This window comes from Oncorhynchus masou, chromosome 15 (genome assembly GCF_036934945.1).
Source record: "Oncorhynchus masou masou isolate Uvic2021 chromosome 15, UVic_Omas_1.1, whole genome shotgun sequence".
NCBI classification, from domain to species: Eukaryota; Metazoa; Chordata; class Actinopteri; order Salmoniformes; family Salmonidae; genus Oncorhynchus; species Oncorhynchus masou.
The window spans coordinates 23,124,906-23,143,664 of NC_088226.1; the positions used below are offsets into that span (position 1 = coordinate 23,124,906).

At 40.5% G+C, this 18,759-nt stretch overlaps 1 protein-coding gene across 2 annotated transcripts in view; it reads right to left on the minus strand.

Annotated features, from left to right (window-relative positions):
• Positions 1-239: 239 nt before the first annotated feature.
• LOC135555953 (potassium voltage-gated channel subfamily C member 1-like) overlaps positions 240-18,759 on the minus strand; it is a 102,677-nt gene continuing 84,157 nt past the window's right edge. Inside the window, exon 4 of one of the 2 annotated variants that reach the window (XM_064988772.1) lies at positions 240-6,189. In XM_064988772.1, coding sequence (XP_064844844.1) covers positions 6,176-6,189 — 14 coding nt within the window. In that variant the 3' untranslated portion in view covers positions 240-6,175. Of the gene's footprint in view, positions 6,190-12,819; positions 14,354-18,759 lie in introns of those variants that run through there. The other variant, XM_064988771.1, reaches the window with a different exon arrangement.

Below are 18,759 nucleotides of genomic sequence, written 5' to 3' on the forward strand. Positions count from 1 at the left end.
TGTATTTTGATAACAACAAAAAAACGTCTGGGACGTTTGACTTGAATGTAATGTATTAAATGGGACATTTTATTAGGATAAACAAAATAAATATGAGTTGACGATGTTTGTTCTGCAATAATAATGTTAACTATTACCCCTAATAGTCCTCAACCTGGGTCAGTCAGTCAGCTCCATAATATCAGTAGTGATAGTAATTGTTAGCTAAATGTACAAAAAATGCACAGGACACAAATAGAAAATTTTGGCATAAGCTTTTAATATTTTTATAGCGTTTTTGACGTTTTCTCTTTAAATTGGATTCGTTTTTTCCAGTTAATTTTGTGGGTATTTCGTTTCATTATTCTTGTTTTATTTTCCTATCTGTAATGGAGAAGAGTTTAAGTTTAATTAGCATTCACTTTCAAACTTTCATACTTTTAACAATAGAACTGTGTTTAAGTCTCTTTTTTCACAAACTTGGTTAAATTATTACTGTTTATTCATATTTTTTCTTTACACATTTCAAAAATATAAAAGGTAAATAATAAACATTCCATTGAAATATATTTTATACAGTTCTTGATTATTTCATTTTTTTCTGTGTTATGACATTAAAATTGTATCCAGCATCAGTCTTTATAGCATAAACCCCATTCAGTGTTATTGTAGTAACCTTCTCTTCTCCCGTCTCTGTCTTCCCTCTCTTTCTCCCCTGATAGGAAAGTGGCATGGCTGCACCCAGTGCCTTATTCGCTTAGTGGCGATGTAGTCACAACAGTTGGCAGGACCAATAGAAACATTAGCTGCATTGGTGCTAGTAGTGCAATGTTCTTTCAAATGTAAAATTCAGAACACAAATCACCGACAACATGACTCAGACAAAAGAGTAAACAAGGCACCAAATTATAAGAAATTAAGTCAAAACACCAAATAAGGAAAATTAACAGAAAACAACGATATTGACGTATCTGTATCTAGAGGGGTAGAATAAGAGATACGTTACTGTTACAGACAGAAGAAGTGACAGGCAGAATGATATATAGAGATGTACAGATGCAAAAGACAGGGACATGTACAAATGGAACAGAATGGACAGATTGGCACAATGCTACTAGCACTGCTGAGATCTCCCAAACGGTTGTATGTGTATCAGGAAAGATATCGGACTCATGAAACTGAGCCTATTTCACCTCCCTTTCCTTCCAAGCGCAATACACATAGAAAGATAGCCAGTGTATTTCTACCAATTCAGTCAAACCACACACACTGCAGTAAACAAAAAATATGACAAAAAAATGAACATAAAACAGTGATATAGACATTTTTTTTTTAAAGAGTGTTTCAGTTTGCATATTCCCCCCCATCATCTCACCACTGGCTGAAAGAGGAAGACAGAGATTGCTGGCGAAAAGAGAGTTACTTCATTCTGGCCATTCACAAATAAGTTAAGTCGTCTTTTTTTCTCTCCCGCGCATGCATTAGAATTCAACTTCAAACAATATGTTAGAAAAACACAAGAACAAGGATGCAAAAAGAGCTTCTTCCTCAAAAATGTGTAGAGGAGGGAGAGAAAGAGAGGGGGATAGGAGACGGGGATGAGAGGGAGGAAAGACGGGGAAAGAGAATATATGACAGTGGGGTTTCTGGCTTTACTCTGCTCCTTTCTTGATATGTTTTGTATTTGGGTTTCAAGTAAAGTTATGCAAGTGTTGAGCTGTCAATCCTCTCAAGTGGGCGTGGAGGAGGATCACACACACCCCCACCTGCACAACGTGTCTTCTGGTAGCACACACACACATTCCTACTGACACACAGTGGTAGTACAGTCATTAACATAAGATGGCGGTTATTCACAGTATATTCACCACCTGTTTTGTGAAAACCCATCCCAAAACTCAGAGACTAGATATGTATGCATGCTTTAAAATCAAGATGAAAACAATACAGAATAAAGTATTTAACAGGCTCCTTTTTTCTTTTCTTTTTTACAGGTGGTAAGCTTGCTTTGACAGTAAGCATAGGTAAATTGCATTGGACTCCCCCACAAAACCGAGGGTTTGGAACAAATTATTGCTCTGACAATAGACCCCCCCCCCCCTGACATTTTAAATGGAACGGTCTATATTTCCATTTAACGTGTCTGTGTGGGGTGTGCTACCAGAAGGTTGATGGGGGGGGGTATGATCCATTCACCTCTGTCTTTATCTGTATCTAAGCCAGTTGTGCCCATCTCCTCTTCTTCCCATCCACCTTGCACCCGATCCCTCTCCTTCTCTACCTCACAAACAATCATTTCCATCTTCAGAATGAAATGTCTAGTAGTGATGCGTCCTTCCATAATCTATGGTTACTTATCTCTATCATTTCAAATCATTCTTTTTGTAACAAACATCGTGCCATAATAAACTTTTTTGGAAAGGGAGAGCGTGAGAGAAGGAGTAGGCAGGTGTTGAGAAGGAATGAATGTGAAAGGAATGGGGTTGAGGATGAGAAGGAAAAGGGGGAGGAATCAGACATAAGGTGATGAATGACAGAGATCCAGTGTATCAAATGAAAACTGCGAGTACAGGGACATATCCTGAGTAGCAAACTCCAGAGATCTTCAGGGGGGCCCCTATTCTAATTACTTTAACCCCCACACCCCCATTAATTTCAGTAAACAATGCACCATGCTAGATATAGTAGCTGCCTCCTTTTTCCATCCTTACCCTACCCCATTCTTGCCCTCCCACACAACAGACAAACAGACCCAACACACTGAACTCCTTTGGCACAATGAAACACTGAAGTTAATCGTATGCTACAGTCAAACTCTTGCATAGTTAGTTGCTCAGTTCTCAGTAGTTAGCCCCCAGCCTCTCTGGAACATCATCAAAATCATCATCATTGCCTAATAACAAATAAACAAACCAAAACAAAGGAACAGTTTTGGGAAGTGAACACAAGTTAACACTCATTTGAGACAAAAATCTAAAATGAGCAATATGCAAATTAATGTGACCCAAATTGTATTTGACACGGTCTGAAGTGACGTCCCTCTCGGCTAGACCAGTGTCACCTAGAGACTAACCACGGCTCGGATGACGGCACTCTTCATTGGGGATAAACAACATATTATCTCAACTATGATGTGGGCCTAGCTAAGGGTTTGCCGTGACTGGCGACATTACCTATACATACAGGCCTAGAAACAGAACACAACAACAACCAAATCACTTGAAAAGAAACATGGAAAAAAGGGGGAAATAAAACAAAAAAAATCTGTTGTTGAGAGTGTGGTGAGGTGCCTGGTGCGATGCAAACAGCATCTTTGAACAGCAGTTTTCCTGGCCAATATGCTATCCCCACCTGGGAAATGGAGCAAAGATGGCTGCTTCACCAACGCCGGGGGCACCAGCAGCAGTTGGGGGTTAAATGCCACAACATGTTATACACATCCCCATAATCAGGGAGATAGGCCTACAGTACATTATGTCATAGCAGCACAAAGCTACGCATTGTATAGCTACAATATCAGGGCTGAGCTAATATGGCGCTATCTATGGCCAGTCAGCGCAGTGCTACAGGTGCTAGCTACAGTACAGGGTCAGAGCTACAGTATTATTGAGCTACACAATCCAATCCATGTTATTTGTTGTGTGTTAGGTCATCGCTAATCTCATTCACCAGATCAGATACTTTCTCCCAATGTGCAGTGGGTTTTTAGCCTGGGGACGGGGTGAGGTTTAATCTCTGCTTTAGTTAGCCGAGACCTTATAGAGTCTACAACCGCGTCCCGGTGGTGAAGCTGCCATCTCCCACCTTGAGCACGAGACTGAAAGAACAAAAAAACCGAGTCCATCATGGTCGTATTCATTGGTGCACACCGTAGCAAACAGGTTTGCAGCGGAAAACTTGTTAGACAAGTTTAGGTATAGTCCGTTCCCGGCCCGTTTGGATCCTAGTAAATATGACCCATTGGATCTGAGCACAGTCCAACTAAACAGAGTTATACAGACAGACAGTGGAGAGGGGACCTGGATGGACAGTGGGGTGGAAGACAGTGAATTGGCAGCAGGGGGGCAATCAGGGCGGTAGGACCAGAGAGTGAGAGCATTAGAAGAAGAAGTAACAGAGAGGGAGAAGAGTTGTCATCAAAGTAGTAGTAGAGTAGTTGTTGTATCAGGGGAAGTTCCTCGCACAGTTCATCTCTGGTAGATTTTGTGGTGTGTGTTTATTTGTCTAAGAAAACATTGTTCAATGTGTATCTTGCAATCCTATATATTTTTTTCGTTATTCCTTTTTTTATCCCAAAACAAAATATAGATTTTTTTTAATATAATCCTGCTCTTTTTTAAAATGAGTTGCATATAACATAAATATTTTTTGTTTCGTCTCGATTTTGTACATTTTTTTCAATTCCTAGCCCTCTTTTTTAGGGAGGGGGGGTGGGGTTAGGGCTTGCAGAAGTATACTCATGCAGAATAGTCATGCTGGTAAACAAAGTAATAAAAATGCATTTTCACTTTTTCCCGGAATTGTTTATCAAAGTTCACCCTCTTCCCGCTCTTTTCTCGCACTTCCTTGTGATCCCCCCAGAGGTGCAGTGCTCTTTGACCTTCATCCTTTCTACAGAAAGGAGAGAGACCTTTACAGTAGCCACTCTCTCAACGTGCAGTTGACCGTTTGTTATCTTGACACTTGCAAATAGTTACCAATTGGATCTTTTTGAAAAAGGTTGATGTGATTATGATTGTTTGGTTTAAAAAATAAAGTCTCTCTGGTCTCTCTCTCCATCCTTTTTGTTCTCTACGTTTCGTTCCTCAGGTTTTTTTTTCTTCGATCATGCCATGCAGTTTGCTACGGAGGAGGAGCAGCAATGCTGAGATGCAGAGGGTTGGAGATAAAGAGAGGGAGCGATTGAGAGACGTATGTCCTCGTTTTCCCAGCAGTCGCTGGCGTTCTTGGCATGCGCATTGCGCTCATGCTTCCAGTGTCTCTCTCCTTTGGCGTCCTCCTCAACTCTCCAGCGCACACACTCTGGTTTTCTTTAGGCCCAAATCCTTCAAAGTGGTCGATGAGTAGGTCTGTTCGGGTCAGCCGACACCCTCTGTCATGCAACACGAGTCAGCATCAGTCAGTCAGGGAGTGTATCGTATGTCAGACCTATGTGCAGGTTTCTATGAAATGACCAATGGCCTGGTATACTATATAACTGGTAGCTCTACTATTGTGGCCCATCATTCAGTATCTTCTGAAGTGTGACTCTTGTGAGAGGGTAAGAGAAGGGCTGTCAATCACTGAAAACAGTCCAACAGCTGTGACTGACTTTACATAAGCAGGTAGCGTCACCATAGTGGGCCGACTCAGGAGTCACTGGACGCAATGGTCATTCGGCCTCCTAGCTTTGCATAGTGTTTGGCTGCAAAGCAGTAAAATGACTGTTATTTCAATGTATTTTGCCATTGGCTAGCACCTGGCTCGCCTTTTCTGTAGTCACATCCACACTGACTGTGTTGAGTAATCTCAGACCACTGCAGCAGTTTGTTTATGTTGCCTACCGTACTGTATGTCCGATCTTTGAAGTACCAAATAGGAAGATTTAAAAACAATTGAATATACTGTATCTGAGAGCCAATAAATAACATGTCATTTGTCTAAGGGAAAATTTGACAGTGGTTAAGAGCATGCATTGTCTATGATACAGTAGGATGACAACCAAGTTGTGGAACACTGTCCTACTGTCCCATAACTCTTTGGCTCTTTCCTAGGGGCATTCTGTTCTATTGTTTGTTTCTTTTATAATTTGTCTGGGATTTCAATGTCAATAAACTTAGTATAATAAGACACGGTAAAGTATGCTGACATAAGGTATGTGTTTCAGTCTGTAAGTCTGTTATGTTGGTCTGGAGTTTGTTTTCTACAGCATGGTGCTGATTGAGGAGTCCACAGGAACGAAGGATGCTTCTGGTGCGGAGGGATGAACAAATCTCTTTGACTCTCGTTGTCCTCTATCATCCGCCAATTATCACCATCACCTTCAGTTCTCTTTCTTTCTCTCGCTTTCTCTCCTTTTTTTTCTCTCCCCCTCTCTCTCTCTCTCTCTCTCTCTCTCTCCGGTTACATATTCCTCCAGCCCACAGTGAATCCAGTAGGGAGCTCTGGGTGAATTGTGTCCTATGGTTGTTCCTCTTCTTGGACAGGAAGGGGAATTTTAGAAACTCAACACTGGAAAAAAAAAAGAGGAGAGAAACAAGGAGAAGAATCAGTGGAAGTTCCAGCAAACCTAAAATATCAACCAGCTACGACTGGATATTTAAAAACCTACATGATCCAGGGTAGTTTAGTTGATACGATTAACCTAACATGAGCTTGAATGGGAGTTTGAATTCATTTAACATTCTCAATAGCTATAGTCCAGGTGTTTGATTGTATGACTGGATGGGTTTACTTATGATGAGTACAACTGTTCAAAGCAAATGATTCACCTGGTCGACAGTGGATAAAGCAAACGAAAGACCAATACAATTGGGGTGGGTGGTTTCAGTCCTTGTGGGCTGTTTAGTCTACTGGTGTTCGCCTACCTCTTAATTCTTTGGTTAGTCATAGTCCAATAGGGTGCTTTTCCAGCCAAAAGGACTGAGTCAGTGATTTTGGAGGTCATTCCCACACAGGACTACAGCCCACCAGGAATGTTAGTTTAGCTTAACACAGACCAAGACTTGAGAGCACTTCAGAAAGTATTCATACCCCTTGACTTTTCCACATTTTGTTGGCCTACATACAATACCCCATAATGTCAAAGTGGAATTACGTTAACATTTTTTTTTTTTACAAAATAATTCAAAATGAAATACTAAAATGTCTTCAAACCCTTTGTTATGGCAAGCCTAAATAAGTTCGGGAGTACACATTTGCTTAACAAGTCATATAATAACTTGCATGGGCTCACTCTGTGTGCAATAATAGTGTTTAACAAGATTTTTGAATAACTACCTCATCGCGGTAATTATCTGTAAGATTCCACAGTCGAGTAGTACATTTCAACCACTATGACCAGGGAGGTTTTCCAAATGGGTAGATGGGTGGGAAAAAAAAGACACTGAATATCCCTTTGAGCGTGGTGAAGTTATTGATTACACTTTGGATGGTGTATCAATACACAACGTCAGTACAAAGATACAGGGATCCTTCCTAACTCAGTTTCCGGAGAGGAAGGAAACTGCTCAGGGATTTCACCATGAGGCCAATGGTGACTTTAAAACAGTTACAGAGTTGAATGTGTCTGATAGGAGAAAAGTGAGGATGGATCAACAACATTGTAGTTACTCCACAATACTAACCTAAATGACAGAATGAAAAGAAGGAAGCCTGTACAGAATAAAAATAGGGGGGGGGGGTAAATCGAATAGAGCTAAGCATAGGCAAAATCCTAGAGGAAAACCTGGTTCAGTCTGCTTTCCAACAGACACAGAGACAAATTCACATTTTAGCAGAACAATACTCTAAAACACAAGGCCAAATATACACTGGAGTTACTTGCCAAGGTAACATTCAATGTTCCTGACTGGCCTGCAGTTTTGGATTAAATTCAGTTGAAAATCGTGAAAATGGCTGTCTAGCAATGATCAACAACCCAACTTGACAAGAACTTGAACAGTGTTAAAAAGAATAATCCGCAAATATTGTATAATCCAGTTGTACAAAACTCTTAGAGACTTACCCAGAAAGATTCACAGCTATTATCGCTGCCAAAAAGGATTCTAACATGTATTGACTCATGGGGTATGAATACTTACGTAAATTAAATTCTTCTGTATTTTATTTTAAATACATTTGCAACAAAAAAAATCTAAAAACAGGGTTCAATTTGTCATTATGTGGTATTGTATGTAGATGGATGAGAAGCAAAAAAATATTGAATCAACTTTGAATTCAGGCTGTATCCCAACAAAATGTGGAATAAATCAAGGGGTATGAATACTTTCTGAAAGTACTGTATGTATCCGACAGCCTACACAAACAGATAGGCAACATGGAGGAAAAAATTTGACATGAATCAGAGCGAAGCACAGAAACACACACAACACAAAACACTGTTACACACACACACACACACGCAAACACACACTGCGAAAACACAGCACACGAAGCACAGAGCGAAACAGCACACAGAACACAAAACACATTCTTACACTGAGAAGTGATCAGCTTACTTCCTCCTCTCATTTAGTTTTTTTCTTTCTTCCCCAAACTGTCCTCCATTTCATGGTTCTTCCTTTGATGACAATCCTTTTTTTAAATATACAGTTCCTACTCCCCCCCCCCCCACAAAATAAAACATTATACGTAACATCTGACAGTCTTTCTGTCCTTTTTTCCTGTCCACTCCTATCCTCGGGAGACGTTTGTAATCCACTCTTAGGGGAGATGAAACTTTAACATTTATGGGACTTTTCATTTTCCCAAAGTCTGTTGTTTCAATGTTGGGTTTTGTAATGGAAGCAGTAGAGATAGCACATCTCAAAATACCAATACAAAAAATAATAGGAGAAAGTGGATAGATTGAGATGGGGTGAAACGTGTGTGTCGGAGAGAGAGAGGAGAGTGGAGGGACGAAATCACCCCCAATTTTTTTTTAACAGGGTACATAGGTGAGCTGGGATGAGAACACAGGACACATACAATATTTACAAGTCCATACATACAGTAGAGAGGAAGCAAAACATTTCAAACCTTCTCTCTGTTCGGCTTTGATAGACGTTACGTCTGGAAGCACTGATTTAAACCAACATAGAGAGAGATATACCTGAGTTGTGAACGGAGGGAGACTGATGAAGAGGGGAAAGGAAACGTGGAAAAGGGGGAAGACAGAGGTGTAGTCAAAAAAAAACATTGCACTGGTGATATTATTCTATTCATTTCTACGTCAGTTGTTGGCTAGACTACAAAACATCCTCCATTTCAGCATCTTAAAAGTCCTTCTCCATTTTAGGATTAGAACTTCTTCCCAGAGGTTGTTTTTTTTTAATCTGCAATGATTGAACAGAAACATGCTACGATACACAGACCTGAACATCACTCTACTAACTGAACCCACTAACTAAACCATCAACTTGCCCATCAATAATGAGCAAAATAACCACCTATCACAACAACCTCTACTGATCCATTCTAGAATGTCACATGCTCACCTCCTACTGCTTGTCAAAGAGCAGCACCATCCTGTCCCAGTGACAATGGGGGGGGGGATTCACTACCCGTTGATGTTAACAGCGGTTAATTCAATGTCTATTCCACATCGTCCCCAGTGGGTATTGAATAGTCCTATTCCCTATAATAGGGCTCTGGTCAAAAGTAGTGCACGATATAGGGACTAGGGTGCCATTTCAGATGCAGCCTAAGTTTAAAGAATGTGCAGGATACACAAGGAAGTAGCATAAGTGTTTTTGCTCAACAATGAGTCATCCATGTCTGTAGCCTACGGTTGGTTACGTGTGAATTCTACCTCCAGAGGGCAGGTATAGTCTATTTGTAGATTGTTCGTGACAGTCAAGGTTAGTTTTTCTATCTGCTATGACTCAATAACTGTCCTAATAAGTAACCACAAGGTGTAGCAAAACGAAGTAATGCACATTATATCCCAGGTTACAGGTTATTACTTTATCAACAACAGAAAATGTCACTAATAATGCAAAAGTTGTGTGAGCTTTCCCTCCACATAGTGGAGGTTATAGTATCGTTTCAAACGTTCAACCCCTGAAATGTTGGGTATGTACTGTATCTCAGGATATTTCAAGCAAGAGAGGGACAAGACAGAACTGGATGGATTGATGGAACAAGAGAGAGCGAGAACAGAGAGGAGAGGAAGTGTGTAGAAAAGTCGGTAAGGTTTGGGTGGGCTTTGGCCGATGTGGTTTTCACCGAGGGAAATTGAGTTTTGAGGACGTGTTTTGATTAACGTGGAAAAAGGAAGTCGTCGATTTCTTTCTCTAGTATTAATTCACAGTTACTGCTTCTTTTTGCATATACCTGAGAAGCACTGAGCTCTCAGAATAGTTCTCTGTAAAAAGATAACAAAAATGATAAATCATAAAGTAATTATTGTTACCAGTTAGTCTAGTAAGGTCTATAAGAAATAACAGAGCAGCTACACAAGACCACTGGTTACCCTTCCCCATCCTTAAAAAATAAAACTTTCCCAAACCCCCTCCCCATTAGGGTACCAATGGTCTCTTCCACCCTAGAACATCTTAGCATGCATATATAAGCCCAACTCTTCTCAGGCAAAACTGTGAGGGCCGAGTGCTTTTTTTCCCTAATAGCATGCTGTTAGTCTATATGTTATGTGTATAGAAATATACACATTCATATGCACTTAATATATACAGTAAATATATACACATTCATTAAGCTTATGATCAAATCTGATGTCATCTCAAATCACATTTCCTTGATGATGGATATAGACATATCAATTCCTTATTGCTTGCAATGGAAACCCCATGAAGACTGAAATAAGTCAAAACTTTACAACTGTACAGAACATTTGGACCAATAACAGGTATAAGAAGAATTTCTATAAAACAAGAACAAATTCCCAAAGCACTAGATCAAGGGAGAAGACGGGGGGAGGAAGGGAGGGATGTAGGGATGAAGAGAGACAATTAGAGAAAATAGATTTGGTAGTTTGTAGACTGGTGTCTGGGTGTCTGGGTGTCTGGGTGTCAACAAAACCATATATAGGGAATATATCTGTGTGTACTACCATATATAACTATATTATCATATATATTACTCTGGGTGTAGAGTACTAGTGCAAGTTGGGGTGAATTCCATTTATATTATGTCAACTCTGGAGGTGAATAAAAATCCAAACCATTCATTGAAACGAATCTGACATTTAATACAACAGCCGGTTTTCAATGAATGAATTGAGATTCAATGCATCTCCTGAATTGACTGCAATCAAAATGGAGTCCACCCCAACCATAGTTATAGGTCAAGCTTTCACCGTCCCTGTCACTCCCACATCAAACTACACAGATGAAGGCTTTTCGGATTCTCACCCACTACTATTGAATTAGCCTGGTCCCAGATCTGTTTGTGCTGTCGAGCCAACTCCTATGTCATTGGCAAGCTAAACATGACATGTTTGATGTGACAATGAGTGACAAGGACTTGGTAATAGAGCACGAATCAGCTGGCACTCGGGCTACTATTGGATATGTGCAGATATGAAATGCAGATATGGAGTTATGTCACGTGACTCACAACAACAGTTCGTATTTTAAACGAATAAAACGTCAAACCTTCTCACAGCATCACTTGAGCCTGTAGAGGACACAGTTCTCAACCGAATGAGTCCGGAGCTTTGAATTATCTAAGGGTTTTGTCTAATTGTATTCTTTTGCTTCGATCGCTGAGCGAGGTTGCACTAATAGCTTTTTTAGCTTAACACTATCTAGAGTGTATACAGTCCACACCTGTATAAGGCTAATGCTAATGTGAGTCATAGAGAATGTCATTTCTACGAAATGTGAAAAGATTTCACCTTCAGTCCTTACACAACCCTCTGTCTCTAGTGAGAGAGGAGCAGGTGGCAGAGTGAGAAATGAGGACGGGGAGAGATGGGAAGGTCAAACCCCCCCCAAAAATCAAGTCAAATCAAACAGACACATTTCAAGCAACTGAACTGGATACGAACAGTTAGAGACATAAGCATTACCTTAATAGGCGGCAACATTCTATGCCAATAAATATCAATAATAAAATTGACAGTAACTTCGGAAAATACAAAAATAAACATTTCTGTAAATCAACCACTAAAATGAAAATATACAATCCATAAGAGTGACAATAATTAAAATATCGACATTGGGTATATCAAGATATATATATATATATTTTTTAAACATTGTCACTATAACCTCGTCATCTTCTACATTTCAACAAAATTTCAAAAGAAATTGGGATTTTAGGAAGTTTTGGTCTCTTTTTTTCTGATGTCTGGTATGGAGGGAAAAATTTGTCCTCCTTCAACACTCCCCCCCCCCCCCCAGAAAACAGTAAGAAAGAAAGGAATGATGTATAATTCTGATGAATTGGCACTCTTGCATCTTGGACCAAAGGTAGATGCATGTCTGTGTGCACAAAGCCACACAACTCCCATGTACGCCACAGATATACAGCATATCTCCATAGGATTAACTATACATAGATACAAATATATTTCTATACATTGCATATTTCTATATATGTATGTTGCCTTTTTTGTTAATTTGATCATTGTTCCGTTCTGTTCTTCTACCAAGCGCTGTCAGTCCATCCTCCATTCACGGTGCCCTCTTTTATTGTGAGGAGCGATGGTTCAGCAGCCAGGACCGGGAGGTGGGTGGGGGTGGGGGGGTCAAAAAGGACAAAAGAGAAAAAGAAAAAAAGAAAACTGAAAAAAAATCACTACACTCAAATCATAAGAGTCATTGTGAGTGTGGCGATGTCGTGAAATGCTCGATACAGGAAGACAACAAAGGATTGAGGAAGTGAAGGGAGATCGATGATGAAGATGGAAAAAGACCGAAATTGATCTCTTGTCTAACGGGTGACCCGAAGCCACTTCTGATTATAGCCACACCCTCCTGACACTGACATGTGCAGACTGAAAGGTATAGTTTGATATGTGTACAGATTTGATTTCTGAGGAGCCATATTTAGAAAAAGAGAAATAAGCTTCATTTCATGCACCTGCATACAAGAGGGCAGGGAGGGCGGGTAGGGCCGGTATATGGTCAATGATGAGAAATACCGATCCTTGCTTCGATGGCCCCTTTCACTGCTCCCGACCAATGGGAATGAGAGTTCCACCCCCACCCCATCTTCTCTACCACACCTAACCCCGCCCCCTAGAGAAAGAAGAGAGAATCCATCCCTTCTGCCCTTTAATCCTCAAAACCATTATAAAAATAGTTTGTTATGTCCTCCCTCTCTGTGGGTTAGGATGCTATTCGGAATCTCTTCTTTAAAACATTGATGGCCGTTGTTCAGGCTTTCATCAGAGTCTGTGTATTGCACAAAAGCCCCAGAACGCTTTGCGTTCTCTCCAGCTCTCTACATGGCACTGATAACATCAATAATGATAATGATAATAGCTGTAGTAGTGAATGAATGCTAGTATAGTACAACTCTCTAGCACCCCCCAGCTTTTAAAATGATACATTGCTGTTTGATCGGTTGTGAGTCTCTATAAGTGTGTGTATGTGTGTGCCTGTGTGTGTGTGATACAGTCTACTTTCAGCACACGGAAACACATTTTAACAGTCCATTGAGTCATCTCCCCACAAGTACATGGCTTGTTTTATGGGTGCTACTAAAAAATAATTTTCTTACTTTGGGCTTGCCTCTTTTTCTTTTCAAAGATTTTCTGTTAAATATAAGAATTTCTTTGTGTGATTTTTTTTTCTTCTTCAAAAAAAACGAATGCATGCATTTTAATATATATTCGATATTTTGTTGGTGTTAGTTACTGTAAGTGTGTTCCTCATCCCAAATACAAGCGATGCGTGTGTGTGAGTGAGTGGATGGGTTTGCTGTTGAGGCTTGATGTCGTGTGGGGGTGTAGAGTATCAGAAGAAGTCTCATTTGACTAAGGAGCTCTTTAGGATTAGTGGCAATACGGAATGCAAGAACAGCACACATTTACTATAATACAGGGAGGCTTGCTATTGTAGCTCACTACATTATTTATCAGTCCAAATCACTAACCTACACTCAATCCCTGTTAATAAGGCAAGTGTGTGAGAGTATACGAGTGTGTGTGTGTGTGAGAGAGAGAGAGAGAGCGAGGGAGAGTGTATGCGTGTGTGTGTGTGTGTGTGTGTGTGGTGATGTGTGTTCTCATTGCTCCAACAGGTGTAAGATTGCTGTAGACTAACGCTGAATACCTCTTAACATTTTTGCTTCGGCTTAACATATTGCACATCGCAAGTGGTGGGAAAGTGCATGTAGTCATAGTGGATATTTTTTCTATTCATTCTAAGTCTCTTATACACTGCATGTCCCCTCTACCTGGCTTTCAATATAGAGCATTATTAAATGTGGCTAAATGGCACCCCCTACAGCTCATTATCATTATCACTATTGGACTAATATAAATGGGAGCACTGGGATTACAGTGGTGTTGGTATGTCTCTCTTTCCTGATGCTCCTTCTGTAGTTGACTTGTTGGCTTGCTTCTCCACATCATGACGCTACAAAATGGAGGGGATGGGGGAGTGACAGCGGCGGAGGTTGGTTCCCGGGGGCTCGAAAGGGTTGGTGATGGGGGTGAGGCGCATAGGGGCTCCTGACATGCCCGAAATGTTATTGAGACTGCGAGACTTCTCATAGCCTGTCGCTGTGGTGACCGTGTTGTCATAGTTAGACGGTTACATTAGGTTAGGGGTCAAGGGGTTACCGGAGAGGTGACAGAAGTTAACAGTGGTGTTTTTGGGAAAAGTAGTTTTAGGGTTAAAAACAGTTTAAATGCAGGACATTTGGTACAAAATAAAGTAAAATTGCATAAATGTTTGTGGTTAATTTAAATGTTTTAATGATTATAATGTTATTTTTTCATGTTTAAGGAGGATATGGATATCATTTGTATGACAGAGAAAGATGTGCGTTAAAATATATAATGGATTAGAAATAGCAAGGAATAGTGATTGTTATGAATAAATAGGTTTCAAAAAACAAAAGCAATAAAATAAATAAAAAACATACCAAATCAAGTCAAACCGAAAATCCAAATCAAGTGTTAAGGCCACAGACAAGGGACAGAGAGAAAGACAGACAGACGGGAGAGACAGGACAAAACAGGAAAATGAGTTATGAAAATATGGCATCAAAATTTTGCCACATCAATACAAAATGGTGCTCTCTGTCAGTAGTGTCAGCATACACAGTACAGCACAGTAGATTACAGCACAGTAGAATATAGTAGGGGGGAGAGTACTGATGGATAAAACAGCTGGTGTCAAGCTCCAGTGACTTTTAGCTCCCTCTGGCATACACAAAGAGAGGGAAGTACACTCATGTGTCTCTCAGAAAAAGGGAGATATTGAGAAAGAGAGAGGGCAGACTCAGCATCCAGATGTTTTAGCCTCCAACACTGAATTCTAATCCTCCAGACAGACAGACGGACTTCAGAGGGACAGACAGACGGACAGGGCAACAGTACATACAGTCAAAGCTCTATTCAGCACCTCCCCAGAATAACAACAACGTGACCAACTTGGACCTGGTGAAGTCGTCAGGATTTGGGAACAGAAACATCAGCAGAACATTTATTGTGTGTGTGTGTGTGTGTGTGTGCGTGCGGGTGTGGTGGAAGACCTTACGAAAACACTGACAGCTTCACCAGGCCCAACCGAACCTGGCTGCCTCCCCTTATTCACCATTTACACCTTCCTCTCGGAGCCCCCGTCACAGTAGTAATGATCTCGGGTCAGTTTGACCTTGTAGATCATAAAGAATCAAATGAATAGGATAATATTTGAATGTGCAGAGGTGACCTGATCCTTGATCAGCCCTCCGACTCTGAGACGGTTTGTGAATGCAGGCCCATACTCCCTCTCATGGTCCAAGCCTACCTTCTTCCCCTTGGATGTAGTAGAATGTAAACATAAAACACAGTTTTTGCACCTTTTCATGTTGTGGAGAGCCTCTATGCACATATTATTATGCCAGATTAGTGTTTGAATTTGCATTACTCCCAACTAGTGATTGCGATGGCGTTCAGAATGCCGTTTTTGCCACTACTTCATCAGCATTTCCTACAACTTGTGTCGGTCTGTTTGACATTTTTAGAGAACAGATGTCAATACCCTGGAGAATGACCAGGTAGAGCAAAATAGATCAAGGTTTGACACAAGCTCAAGATGTTGTTACATCTGCCATAATCTCACAACACCCCTTCAAGGGTGAGCCAAATATCCAATACCACATTTTAAGAGTGAGCCTCAATTTAACACCATCCCTTTAAGTGTGAGCGAAAAAGTCACATTACTATGCTCGGACATTACATGCATCAACCAATGGTTGCATGCCAGGTCATTGACTGTGCCGTCAGCAACGTCTGAGCAGGGGAACATGACCGTTATCTAACACCACCCCTTTAAAAGCAAGCGAAAATCTAACACCACCCCTTTAAGAGTGAGTCGCTCTTTTCCAAGATACAATTTAGAGGAAAAAGTGGATATAAACTTCAACACATCTGACCAATCAGTATAATTGTCAGGTTCGGTGGCATAACAGGATCGGTTTGACCATCCTCTGTTCTCTAAACTCAAAGCAGCCACATCTCCTCCTAATGTGTCCTTTCTTTGTGTTGTTTTTGTTGTCATGAAGGACTTTTTCCCTTTTCATCGTTACTGATAATAGAGAATGTGGCCCTGGGTTAGGAATGAATGAGGGCGGAAAGGCAGTCACATCACATGTCATCAAGCATAAACCTGGGATCCGATTCAATCAATCACAGATAAAAGGTCAACCACGCTGTGGTTTATGTCGTCTCACAGACATTGTCATTGGATATTTTGATTTTGTAAAACCACATCTACCCTTAAAATACAGCATCAATAGTCTGAATGAAACCTGCAGCCGTGCTGAAAAAAAACGGCATACATTTCAAACTGGTTCATGCTGGTCTATACTGGTCAGTGCTGGTCGGATGCTGGTCTAACTGGTCTGACCAGCATGGTCTAGCTGGTTATCCTGGCAGACCAGCCTTCGCTGTGTTTCTATTGTGTTTTTTGTTGGTAACCAGCATCAGCTAAATTAAAACCAGCATCAAGGCACATTATGCTGACTTACAAAGTGAAGTATAATTCCTATTGGAATCTAACCAGAGAGGATTCCCACAGTCTGCATTCAGAATGACTGCCATGGTTTAGAAGATGAGGGGGCGTTCAAAACCGCGATGCAGTTGTCAAGTCAACACATCCGTCAGTGCAGCTGTGAACCGCATCACAAGAGACATGCCAAACGGGAGATGTAAATATATATATATTTTTAAATGATATCATTAATGCAATTTCAATGTTGTTTGAGTTGCTTAGTGAACCACTAAATTAGTTTGAGAGGATTTTACTGCAACACTGCTCACTGCAGCCAAGTTGCTTGACATGGGAGTTTCAAAGAGCTGTCAGTCAAAGCGAGCTCATGAATATAAGCTCCCCGCCCACTCATCCTGTCTTTTCAAACTTCCTGGTACAGTAGTTAGCCATGATAGAAAAGGTACTTTTCAGAATGAATGTTGGGTGTCATGTAGAACCCTTTGATTTGTCTCTGTAGGGGAAACCTTTTGAGTTCCAATTAGAACACTCTCATGAAGAACCCTCTGGTTCCAGGTAGAACCAATGACAGGTTCTACAGTTATACTTATAGGATACTTCAGATGTGCGTGAAGTATCCTATAAGTATAAGTTCCCTGCTACTGAGTTGCAGTAAAATACAGTGGGCCATACTTATGAACATAAGCAAGCATTTAAAGTTAAATGGGTTCTCATGCACAAGATGTATATCAGCCAATTAAAAACTGTTGATTTACTTGTATGTGACGCTAAATTGTAGCTGGTCTCATCAGATAACATGGCACACGTTAGCCCTATGCTAACCTCAACAAATGGTACTGATTATGTCCTGGCACAACTTCTTCATCAGCCTATGAACGATCTTAGACTTTATATCGACCAACCAATGTAATTTCTTTAAAATAGGTCAACCCTGGCCACTAGAGGGATATTTTAAACCTGCAAATCCAAGGTTTACTACTGTAACAAAATGCCGTGTGCCAATATTGCACTGATGCATCTTTGATTAGGCTACTAGCTAAAACTAACACCCCACGTTGTTGTTTACGAGTTTCACACACATCAATGTGCTTTCGCGGGGAAAATATAAATGAGGTCCTTACAACAACATAAACCTGTTCACTGCCGGTCCTTGATGCTCGATTCAAAACGCATGCGATGAAGTGGATGATTCTAATAATGCGTAGCCTATAAAATGTTGTAGCCCTACATTTACGTGTACACGACCATGTAATATAGCCGATGCAATACGATTTGTATGTGTTTGTGTGCAAGGCTAAAGAAAGAGGTAGCTCCATATTAAATTCATTCATAATCTTCATTTTCAAGCTGTTGGCTGTAGGCGTCCCTTTTCAACACAATAACACTTAGGCACGAGCTCACCAGAACTGATGACCGACACCTCAAAATGTTCTACTGCAACCCTTATAAAATATTAGCTCAAACGTATTGTACAGTTTCTGCACTTAAATATAAACAGTACCGGCACCCAAAATGAGTACCGGCACCTATTTTAGTCCAATTCAAGAACTGCACACTAACACAATACATGTAAATCAACATTTCAAATGGGGGGAAACTCATGTGAGATTCAAACCCTTGCCACAATCTGCAACAATTACGTGGACTAGGCACTTGACATAGAGAGCAATTTGACCAGTCAGTCAAATACATGTGATAATGGCTTTGATGAACATGAACATGCTGTTAGACTTAGTTATGTCAAGGACACTTCCAACTACTTCGACAATTTTAATTGTCTGACGCACCTGTGCCAGGACATAATCAGTACCACCTGTTGAAGTTCGCATAGAGTTAATTTGTACCATGTTATCTGATGGGACCAGCTACAACTTAGCATTTGGTCACATGCAATTAAATCAACGCTTTTCATTGGCTGATATGCATATTGTGCATGTTAACTTTCAATTATTGTTTTTTTACAGTTGAT